At 35.6% G+C, this 12,813-nt stretch overlaps 1 protein-coding gene across 1 annotated transcript in view; it reads right to left on the bottom strand.

Moving 5' to 3' along the window:
• FAF1 (Fas associated factor 1) overlaps window positions 1-12,813 on the bottom strand; it is a 172,854-nt gene that overhangs the window by 82,040 nt on the left and 78,001 nt on the right. The window contains exon 8 of the mRNA XM_062581391.1: window positions 4,414-4,500. Within this exon, the coding sequence (XP_062437375.1) occupies window positions 4,414-4,500 (87 nt within the window). The remainder of the gene's footprint in view (window positions 1-4,413; window positions 4,501-12,813) is intronic.

Raw genomic sequence — 12,813 nt, 5'->3', positions numbered from 1 at the left:
TCCAAGATTGGGTACTGTCTCACCACTTCTGCAACCAAGCTGTGAGCATAATATAAATGTCAGATTGACATTTACGCCTTCTTATTGAACCCACATAACAAAACAGACTGAAAGTATTCTTCTATATATCTAAATTAAAAAGATGCACCTATCTTATCTACTCTACCACACTACCGCAAGCAGTGATGAAAACAATGGAAAGAAAGTAATGTAAAAAATAATAAATTTTACAGATACTTCCAATTATAATTACAATATACTGACACAGAAAAATATAGTTGTTTTCTGATGATGTTTGTATTTTAGTATGAATATAGTCAATTTTACATATCTGATTGAAGTACACTTTCTCTGTTAAGACTATTCACCCTTTAGTCATATCAAATTCAGGGGAAAATTTTCAAACAATCCAGTGAATTAAGATACATCATCCATTAAAATTAAACAGCTAATGTGTCTAAACCTCTCAGTTTGTTTTCATAACAGACTTCCAGCCTACAATAAGATTCAGAAAGCCTTCCTAAGACTTGCAAAGGGAAACATATATACATATATATATATATATATATATATATATATATATACACACACACTCCTAAATACTAAATATTTAGATGTCAAGTCAAGCTCTCAAAAAAATCTGGAGATTAGCCAAAAATTATCTCAAAAATGGTTTGACTTTGTACCGGAATATTCTTTGTCAGCATTCTTAATTTCTATTTCTATCCGTACAAACATATTGTGCTTAGTACTTATCAGCGAAAATGCTAATACAAGACCGGCACTTACTAGATCACATGTGTGATGATGATAATAATAATAATAATATAACATAGTAATGTAATAATAATCTGAGAGTTTGGACTATATACCAGGATTCTTTATTCGATTCAGCTCGGAAACATCACCCACATATGCAACAGCCACCCCAGAGGTGCAGTTCACCGAGGACCATGCAGAGCCACAATCCGTTTGCAAGGTTTGGACTGATACCTCGCAGCCATGCAACTCAAACCTGCCTCTTCCATGGGAACCTGGAGCTCTAGTCCCGCTTCTGCCCAGGCGAGTACCCACGGGTTTCTCTACAGGAGGAGAAAGTGCAGTTCCCGTAGGTGGTGGAACGAGGACGGGAGGTCGTGATTAACCACACCGTCTCGGAAACGGAGCAGTAAGTCCTCAGCAGCAGATCTGCAGCACGCAGCGCAGCTGCAACTCGAGGCGCTTCCACTGCGACAAATTAACTATCGTCACTTATGAAAAAGCAAACGTGTTCCAGGCTCGTGAAACCAACAGAAACATCAGGGGCAAAACCTCATCCTACTGAAATAAGTGAAAAACTCCCGGCCCTTGCGGCAGGGAGAAGTTTTACCTCAAACAACACCGGTAAAGCTGGTATGCAAAAAGTCACCTATTTATAAGTAAACAAAACCATAATGCTTCCTTTTAAATACTGTAACTAAAATACCACCTACTGATCTCAGATTTTTTTTATATATATATACATACACAAGTATTTGAAGTTCACTCATTCCACTTGGCAAAGACAGTAATTACCAGCAGATTTTAGAAGCTCAGCCAATATATTAAAGAGAAATGAAATGCATTTTAGAAATCCTGGTAAATTATTCTGGCTTGGTTTTCATTTTACCGGCTCAGTAATGTTTAGGTGGTTATGATATCCAAAATAAAAATAAAGATTGAGAACAAACAGCAAGGCTATGTAAAAACAAACTATTATTAATTTTTAATTATCAAGTGTAATTTTCAAGACTTCATTACATCAGTTGATGGTTTATACCCCAAAATAGATAAATTAAGTCTTTAATATTAATTAAAGTTTTACTTGAGTAAACTTGTTAAAAAGAGAATGATTTAAAACTCATACATTTACATTGTTTGAACTTTAATTAGAAGAAGAGATATAATTCATGGTGTAAAACTTATTCAGGCACACTAAAAACTAAAAATACGTCCTTGCTGAATTGCAAGACGTGACTTCGGGAGAGCGTGTATACCTTGCTTCTCACTGCTAAACAGTCACAGCACGAAAACATTCCCTTATTGCAGAGGTTTTGATACCTACATTTCCCTGTTGGAAGGGTGCAAAAAATATCTGAAAGAGTTATTGACAGTTCATACAGTAACCCATATTTCATTAGATAGAGCTACAATCAGAGAACACATCTTAACTCTGAGAGGAGACGAAGCAACAATGTTTTAAATGACTATTGACTCCACTACATTTCCTGGTAATGTCAGAAGACTGGAGTCTGTCAGGTTCATAAGAGACTCAAGATGATACAGGAATCCAATTATGCGAAGTCTATTTAGTTGTCCTGTTTGCTAAGCCAAAGGTTAACGAGAACTGCACGACAAAAACCTCCTGTGGTATTACAAAGTATTTCTTATGCTGCATAAAATGTAAATGAAAAAGTATTTTAATCAAGTCTGTCTTTAACTCTTTAACTGCGCTGAAGTACTAAACGCTCATACTATACAGGACACGGGAAAACTCAATATAGAACAAGTGTTTTTAAAAAAAATCCATCCCTGAGCTGAAGAGAGTGTTATTTATTACTGAAGTAATTATTACTAAATATTTCTAATTTGCAAAGGAAAAAAACATTCAAATATCATTGCTAATGTTAAATCTTTATAAATATTAAGTTATGGCCTCTAATTTCAGACAGAAAATAATTATATTTTTGTTGGTAACACATTCAAATCTGTTTACACAGCTGACAAGTCTCAGCTGCACCAGATTCCAGCCATGAGCTTTGAGGACTCTCCTGCTTTGGAGCAGATGACTCAACATTCACCAATTTCATTAAAGATGAAAAGGGAAAAATTCACCTGCAACAATGTCACTTGTAAAAACAGACTTAAAATAGCTTTTTATCCTATTGAAAAGAAGGGTTTTCCCTTGATTTATTTTGTTTTTCTTAAGAGCTGTGGGAACACAGATTAATAGTGTTGAGTTTCCAATTCTTTGGGGGGCTAATAAAAACTAATAAAATGTTAAAATGGATCCGCATTTCAAAGACTAATTACCACATGACACCATGCTGTTATTTCAAATCTTGTATCTACAGTCTCCAGTACGCTCTTGAATACGTAGACACAGATATATCCACCTCAAAGATATATAACTCAAAGTTAACTACTGTTTCTGTAAACACTACCACCGCCGTGTGTCACTAGGGTAGTAGGTAATCAGACAGCCTTTGCAGGTTTTTTGATAGTCATAAATCCTCTACCCAGAGCCAAAAGGGAAGCAAGCTTATCACACAAACAGCAATTCTTCCTTTATAAGAAGGGGACCAAAGACTGACAGCAAAGTAATACCCTGAAGATAATGCTAATATAGACAGAAAGCTGATCCCCATTTCATTTTCGCTTTGTAAAATACCCAAATTCAATGCTTAGTTTAAATGCTTAATAGTAAAAGTAGAAATACTTACTATTCTTTGCAGGCCACTATCTCAAGTCATGTGCAACATAACTGCATTATTATTTCTGCCTTTTGTTCTCTTTTATTAATACTATTTTTTTTTTTAAGGCAGACCTACTTAGCTGGCATTAGGAATATACTACCAGAGAAAAATTGTCCAAGTAAAACTGAAAGAGATGCTGTAAAATACACTGTGGGGACAATCATGCAAGGAGGCAAGTATAATTTACATAATTCTATAGTTGAGTCTCATAATTTCATGAATCTGTAAGCAATTCACAGCTAGCTGATTCCATTATCAAGTGTACATATTGATCTAAAAAAATTAATATTTTCTCCCATTTCTAAATAATGTAATATTAAAACCTGCACAGGGTGTTTGAAAATTGAAATGTCTTGTATACAGAGTATTGACTATTTCAAAATGTAATCTTGCAAATTCTTACCGGTTCTCCAAGAACCAAAGTGCACACTTTAAAAGCAAGTGAAGCTCTCCAGTGATTTCAACATGAACTTCTGTCTGCTTAGTCATGGCCAGGCTTAAGTGTACCAGCGAACTGATGCCTCAGACGCAACTGAGGAAAATATCTATCCTCAGAACACGTCGAAAAAACGGGATGCTCTCCTGATGTTCAGTCACTGCAATAGCCCTCTTCAGCTTTCAAAATGTTGTGCAACTTTGCTTTTATCTAGGGACAGCTTGTGCTGCTAGTCTAAAACACACACTGAATTTGATACATATGAATAATTTCCATGGAACAACCTGTGTGCTTCAGTAAGCCAATAAATTAGCATCTGCGTTTTTCAAGATAAAGCTCTGAAGTATGTGTAATAATAATTGTAAATTACTGTATATGGGACAAAAAAAGCTATTCGATCATAAAACCAAGTAAAAATCAACTTTTTTTTTTTTTTTTTTTTTTTTTTTGTAAAAGAATGAAATGAGAAGCAGAGCTACTCACTGAGTCATCCGTAGCAGAAGGAGGCCATCCTTCCCATAACTGGTGACGAACAGGAATACTCGTTAGGTCATACACATTCCGCTTTACCTGTTAAAGAAAATCAGAACTGGTACATAACAGCAGCATACACCCAAACTGTGTTATTTTCAACACAATCTCAAGCTTTATATTTTAATTTTTCCCATTTACTTATTGTAAAACAGGCTCGCCCAACACTTGAAGACTCAAATCTGTTCCAGAGGATTATGCACAAAACAGGGAAAGCACAGTCCTGCTGAAAGCAACTGAATAAACTGCTATAGAAAAAAAATCCATCAATTATGAATCATTATAAATGATTTATAGAGCATCATAAATGTGTAAAACTTTTCATAATACAGATTCCTAAAGTAGAAAACAATACAAAATAATGAACCAGTTGAAAGGGTAGAGAAGATAGTAACAAAAATTCTGTTACAGGTTTTTGTCATTAACCTATTTCGATTTCACCTAAAAATTTTAGCTTTGTGTTCATCTATTTTGCACACATTTCTTAAATGGGATCCAGAAATAAAGTGGTAGTGTTAAATATGAAAATAAAATGCTTATAGCGAAGAATGCTGGGGTTTTGATTTGTTTTCTGTGAGTCTGCTACATCTGAGTATATGGCCCTCCCATATCGTCAGTAGTCTGCTTAGGTTTCCCAGTACAGATCTCAATCACCCATATTACAGTTCTGAAAAACATTCTCAAACAGTAAGATTTGATACATTTTACTAACAATTTACAAAACTATTCACTACACAGAGGATCACTGAGCTCAGAAAATTTTACATTCGCTTCCCAGCTTTAAGAGGCTCATACAGTCTAACCTGAACAGACAGGATAACCAAGTATTTGACATTAAGATAAATTTTATTAAGATAAAGCATTTAGATAAAGCTTTTTTTTTTTTTTTTTTTTTTTTTTTTTTTCCTTGTCAACTGGGCACTGGAACAGGCAGGTTGCCCAGGGAGGTTGTGGAGTCTCCTTCTCTGGAGATATTCAAGGCCTGCCTGGACGCAACCCTGTCTAACATGCTCTAGGTGACCCTGCTGAGCAGGGAGGTTGGACTAGATGATCTCCAGAGGTCCCTTCCAACCTTACTGATTCTATGATTCTATGACCTGGAAAGAACCAACAATTAATTGTATTTTAACTTCTGCTATGAGGTATTACTAACCAAATCTGTGAATTGAAAAAAGGTCTCTGAACTAGTATGCGTCTTACAGTTCAGCAGACTTACCCTAAGTTAACAACAGTCTCTGTCTTGGGGCAGTTTACTCCTGGTGTAAGACTATGGGGCAGTTTACTCCTGGTGTAAGACTAGGAAGACAGCTGAAATCTTCGACAAAATGAGAAAAACTAACATAATCCATATACTTAAAAGTTTTCCGAAACAATAAATGAAAGCAGATTCTAATCTACCATTTTAATAGAGATAATGCAATAAAACAAGCCAACCTACTATAACAGACTTTTTATATAATTTGATCCTAACCATCATTCAATTACTTTATATATTCATATATATATGAATGAATATATATAACGTTACATATACATGCTAAAGTTATATGGTAATATATACACATTCCATCTGGTGTTTATATAAAGTACAAAATGTATATGCAAAATCTCATAGTAGATTTCATCTAAAGACCGTGTCTGCATAATGAAATACTCAGCACCAAATCTCTTTTCCTCAGGCTCGTCTTTAGAGAGGAACTACATGGACTCTTTCCTCCACACTTCGCATGTAGTTCAGGCATATTAGTGCACGGGCGAAGGATACATTTGCAGAAATTAAGCGGTAAAGGCACTGCTCTCATCATTATAAATATCCCACATGGCAGGAGGAGACAGGGATTTATATGCCTACCCATGCTCACAAATGTTGATCTGGGCAACGTTTTTCAGAAGACTCTCCGCGGCACTGCTGCATGAGTTTGCCAACAAATAAATACTGCTGAGGGAGTTCAGAGCATAAACAGAGAGCAAGCTCAAGCGCAGTGCCATTAGCGCTGAATTTCCAGTTCCCAGCTCCTCCGCTCAGTTCCTGTTGCTCATTCTCACTCCCTCTGTTTATGAGCACAAACTAAAGTGCTCCTTGGTAAGGACAGGGAAACGATGCTTCATGTTCTGGATAGATTTAATGTATTGGCCTGGGACTATGAATTATTAGTGTTAACTAGGCTTGAGAGTTAAGTAATTTCAATACTATTAGTTTAAAGCTGCGTAAGTAAATATTCTGCGCAGACCAGTGAAAAACAATCGCTTCAGTTTATAAACTAGCAGCGAGATACACTACAACTGAATGATTCTACATGTCACTACAGGACAAAAGTCAGGCTGTGCGGGTGCCTTATTGGGACATTTCTGTATCATAACATATATTTGTTTTTAATTTTCAGCTCAGCCCTGAATTCTCAGTTTGTTTAAGAAATAATTAAGATCTCTCTCTCTCTCTCTCTCTCTTTTTTTTTTTTTTTTTTTATAAGCTGGTGAATTACATCTATACTTCATAACCTTTATGTTAATATTGGTTTTGCCCTGGAGTTTTTGCACAGAGCCTGATCCAGTAACTACCCTTCAATTAAATGTTTTTAAAACTACATTTTAATTAAAAACTGAAACAAGAGCATTATTTTGTTTTAGATACAGAATGCTGAAGTAATTACTAGTAATTATAGTGCACTTCCTATCATTGCTTCCTGATATTTAAGCGTGCTTTTAAAAAAATATATAAATATATATATATATATATATATATATATCTTAATTATGAAAAAACACTGGTTTCAATCTATTTCGAACACACATCTATCTACACACACGTACACACACGCACCTGTGAAAAATGGAACTCTGAAAGACAGAACTCTATAGAATCGGGTATATGATCTCACTCCCACTGTTTAAAACAAACAGCTTTTCTTCCCCGCTTCTTAACAAGAAGCTAGCCTGCTGTGCCGTATTCGTTTCACAGGGGTATCAAGGTAAAGAGATGCCATTACTCAGTACTGACCCCACAACATCCCAGCAGAACGTAACAACGCTAATCTGAGATCACAAGAGTACGGCCCTTGTGATTTTATTTTTCTAGTATTAAATATCAGGATAAATTGTCTTTGCGAGCTAATTATTCTTCAATTGCGTACCCCCTCCCCAAAAAAGCCTTATTAATATTTATTTTCACCATGTAAAAAATCTAAAAAGGGCTATTTCGAAACAACAAGTGAAACATTTTTAGAAACCTGGGCTCAATAGAACTACATAATATTGTTTTCATAAAGCCTTCAGAAGTAAAAATAAATAACTCAGGAGTCACATTCCTCAGATTCCAATTTAAATCCAAAGCACAACAAGAAGGCATTATGAAAAAAACAGTATTTCCCTTCTTTCATTAACTCATCTGTAACTGCACTGAATTCAATAACATTCCTCTGCTATTCTAAGCTTGAAAGGCATGCTCGGGGTATGGTGTTATGTTGGTATAAAGCACAATGCCAGACTGATGTGCTGAACAAAAGTGATCAAAGTTGAAGTAATTTTAGCCAACGCACAAGTATTCTGCTGCATTATCCTACCAGAATGACATCTGTTGAGCAACTCGTCATAGAATAAACTAGTTGTGATAGACAGGCCTGGCCTGCTGGGGTACCACGTAAAACTTATTAGAGTCATGTTTGATTAAACAAACTGCTCAAGTTTTTTTTTTTTTTTTTTTTTAATCATCACTGGCTTTTGAGTTTGCGCCAAAATAGTCCTCTTTCAAACAACAAGCCACAATCAATTATTGAAAGATAAAATGAGCTTGCTTTTTGATAGTTATTTGACCTTAATTTGATAATTAATATAGCATTAAAACAGCAGAGTGCAAAAGTGTACAGTCTAGGAATATTTACCAATCAAATACAGACATTCCCTTTACTTCATTACCTGTTTAATTTCAGTTTAAAGCTTAAGTTCTGTAAGGAAGAAAAAGTTCTAGATTTATATAAAGCAGCATCATAAATTGCTTCATCACTGAAGCAGAGAAATAAAAGCATGCAGCTACACTCCCCATGCAACTGCAAAACTTTCAGTTAATACAATAAATGGACCAACATGTGTGTTAAGACTTTTATTTACAAGTCCACACGATGTTGATAGGAGGACTGAAATCTTTATAAAGCTGCATAAAATCTAACTCCCAGTGCCATCCACTGAGCTGTGTTTATTGGCAAACTTTTTGGTCGCCCACCTTTGATCAGTTAGAAATACTAATTGCTCCTCTTGTCTCCGTGCATCCCAGACTTTCCTTTCCCGCTGCTCCGATGCCATGGTGACTGGCACATCACTATGGCAGCCACCCTCCAGATTACAATCTCCAGAAGACACTAGATCATTTAAAAACAATTTAAAAGCCCATCTTTTTGGTTCTGTAGTTCAGCTGTTAACAATATGAATGCGATCGCTTATATCAAAACCGCCAAACACCTCGGATAGGATTTCACTTGCAAAATTATATGTAATTCGTTCAGAATGCCTTGCCTTGATCCTATGGCCTGATGTTGAAGAAACACGTGAAGTTTCACCTTCAGCTCATTTTCACTGGTGTTAGAAAGGAGGAAAAATATTAAAAGCTGGTTTTAAGAAAGCCTGCACATTTTAAGTAGCCAACACAGAGAAAATTTCCCCTTTACAGGCAGATTCCTACCTTCTTATCTTTCGCTAATTTTAGCTGATGAGTACATAGCTTTAAAAGGTAAATTAAGTACCAAAGATGCGCTTCATTTGTAGATATAAAGCTAATTCAACATCCAAAGCTCTTCCACATCCACATTAGTATGGAGAAAATGAGGTAAAATGCATCACGGGACAAGTCGCCTGTACCATGTAATGTGATGACCACCATCATCTTCTGGTGATTTCAATCATACGGAAGAAGTAGCTACTTTATCACTTCTGAAATAGAAAATCTGAAATCTACTGGCAAAAAAACCCTTTCATTGTTAAAAATAAATAAAATATTGTGCTGAATCATCAAAGTACTGTCACGCCTGAATCTGTATCTTTGACTCACAACAAATCACAACAAAGAACCACAACAAAGTTTAACAGTAGTTCCCCTCAGGCTGTTTTCTGCTTCTGCAGGTACAAAGTTAATTGAAATAATGTAGATAATGAACTTTTGTTAGTCTTATTATTAAATATAATTTATGCAAAGCTGCAAATTGGCTGAGATGCTAAAGACTGTTCCAGGCACATAAGCAGCATGAAAGACAGTGCAAAAATGAGTGCGTGAAAGGCAGACAAAAGGAGCAATAAAGTCAGAGGACTGTGAGGAATGTGGAATGCGAATTGGGGGATGCAGGGGAATGAGATCAGATGCAGCCGGCGCAAGGTTGCATGGGGCACCGAGAGCAACGCCAGAATTTTGACTTTGACATTGTAACGGAGGGGAAGGCAAGCCAAGCAAGCAGAACCGTCAGGGGACGGCAACGACGGGGCAGGGGCAACGACAGAAAGAAATGCAAAGCAAGCAAAAGCGTTTTGTGTTGCTCGGTGAAGAACAGCACCAAAAAAAAAAAAAAATGCAGATACATTACAGATGAAAGCCTTTAACAGCTCAGCCAAAAGTTGTATCAGAAGAGAGGGAGAACATCAGGGCTCCGACAGCAATTCAGAGGAAGCTGCGAGGGAATTTGGCAAGTGCCTGAGCGCAGGGAAGCGTTGATAAAGCGTGATAAAGCAGTGCAACAGAAAGGGTACAAAGTTATTGACAGGTACGAACAAAGGAGATGAGTCAGGTAAAAGGGTAATTTCTGCTGAGTTCCGTGAGACTATCAAAAACTGCTAGAAATATTCTGAGATTTAAGACTCGAGAGAAAGAATTTCTGAATCAACATCTCTGTCACAACGTATTTCATACATTTGGTCCACAGCAGCAGTAAAGAAACTGTACAGAAATAGAAGAAGCTAGAGAAGAGAAAAAAAACAAAACGATCAATGTTCAGAATTTTCCCTTTGCAAAGGGATTTGCATTTCACCAGGAAAGGCCATCAGCAGTCAATCAGAAATTGAATTTCTTAACTTCAGTATAAAGCAGGATTTTAGTCTTCTAAATCATGTAACCGATTACCTGCTACATGAACGCACCAACGACAGCTAACATTAGCACCCAGAACAGGGCTCACGGGTCACTACCGTTGGATTTGCTCGAGTGGAATGGGATGAGCCTGCTCAGGAACTCCCCACCCACAATTTCATTAGTGTGCTTTGTATCTCCAATACACAACGTAACACAAAACTATATTAAAATATAAAAAACAAAGGTTATTTACGTTAGCAAATTTTAATTTTACTGCAGATTGTTTTCCTTGGAAACAATAACGCATCTGATGTCTAAAGACATCAAAGGATAACTAGCCTCTCTTTCTCGCAGCTTACTGTAATTTGTATTATGTAATGCTTTTAATCAGTGAATTAAGATGTCAGAATCAGGCTATTTTTAAAAAAATGGTGCCCGCTTCTGGGAAATTTGATACAATTTAAATATTCCAAGGAAGAGTCACTGCACTAAAATAACTGTGTACTTTTGCACATATAGTCAATTCAATGCGCTATAATCTAAAGGAAAAATGTACTTCAAAATATTTTAAATAAAATCTGTACTGAATGCAAAAGAACTCTTCTCCACGGCAAGCATGCTAGCCAAAAGCTGATTGTGATTCAGCACTTTCCTGACATACACAAGTAAGAATTCAAACGTGGCTACAGTACATGCTCAAATTAATGTTTTATTACATAGCTCTCTTAAGTGGTTATTTTGACTGTTAATGCTCCTGATAAGATTTCATTCTATATTTGATAAGTTTTCCCCATTAGCAGGTTAAAATTTTGAGGCCTTTTTTCTTGTTTATTGTCGGAAAAAAATACTATTTAAATTTTAACATAATTGTTTTTAATTCATCTCACGCTTGCACTACATTTGCTTTTTCAGTTGGGAGAATTAAAATTGAAATAAAGAAAAACATCAGAACTTCTATACCTACTGAATGTAGCGTTCTCTTCCCTCTAAGATTTTGTTTCATTTTCGAATTAAAACCAGTATGTAATTTTATACCATCCTAAATGGGCACAAGAGAACCTGAAGCTCTGTGGCATGCATCAGCCACACACAAAGCAGAATCTGTCAGCAGGTTACACTGGAAAAAAATCATTAGAAAAATATCTGCTAAATCTTCCTGTATCATTTGCCTGGAACTAAACATATTCTTCATCCTTAACGGAACATCTAATAACCTACTGAAATATCACTTTAATTTTTATGGAAGAATGTCTGAATCAACATAAAAACATCTTAAACTACTGTTAAAAATGGGTTGTGTTGTACTGTAGTACTTGGTAAATATTGTGTCAACATCTTCATTAGAAAGTTTGCTGAGTTCATTACATAACCATTCAAATTACCTTAGGTCTGGGAATTAATGTGTGATTTTTGTCACATTCTGCTGTTAAGAGTTTAAAGGGAGAAATTAAACACTAAGCAAAAAACAGCAAATACATTTTTTGATTTTCAAATTCTTTAACTTCAATATCTAGAAAAGAGAGTGAGGCACATGAATTTTGACATTAACTGCTGAAGAAGTAGAGAATCAGGTAATACAGAAAGGCAAGTGGCTGATTAAGTAAATACAAAGTGAACATATTACTTTGCCATTATAAATTTTAAAATGAGAGAAGGAAGAAGATTTGTAGAAAAAAGAATCTGCAAGCAGACCACAAACTTAACAGAGAGATCATATAATACAATATGCTAGTAAAAAACATTTCATATAATAAAATGAGATGCTAGTTATAAGAACAGACTCCTTGGCTTCCGGTAAAAAGGCAGGCACGTGGATTCCTTATTTCCAGTTATGCTCTTGAAGGCTTATTCCCCCATATTCATGTTCATCACAGTGAATCATCAAACAACAAAATCTTAGCTCATTTTATTGGTGTAAATTGCTCGCTACTAGTCCTACTTACTTCTGTAAAATACTGTGGGCAAAATTTAAATGACAAATTTTAAAAATAAACTTTTTTCTAAGCTAGCTGGCTAGCTGCAGTGTATCTTTGATATAGAGAAACCTTCAGGGATAGATTACCTCCTCTCTATATATTGTCATTGAACTTTACTTCCAAGTTACAACACTTATGCAAATAAAATTAGAAATTTCCTTGAGTAGCACTGGAATTCAAAAACTCATCTAGTTTAGAGATCACTAGAGAGTTTTAAATCTGGAAAATGCATTTAAAATTCATTATATCTTAGAAATACTTGTAAAGAAGCACCCTGCAATTTCTTTGAGCATTAGGAATAATAATGTCCTGAATAAATTACTTTCAAAG

This window comes from Rhea pennata, chromosome 8 (assembly GCF_028389875.1).
Source record: "Rhea pennata isolate bPtePen1 chromosome 8, bPtePen1.pri, whole genome shotgun sequence".
Classification (NCBI taxonomy): domain Eukaryota; kingdom Metazoa; phylum Chordata; class Aves; order Rheiformes; family Rheidae; genus Rhea; species Rhea pennata.
The sequence above is the reverse complement of the archived record's forward strand: the minus strand, read 5'-3'. Positions and strand labels throughout refer to the sequence as shown.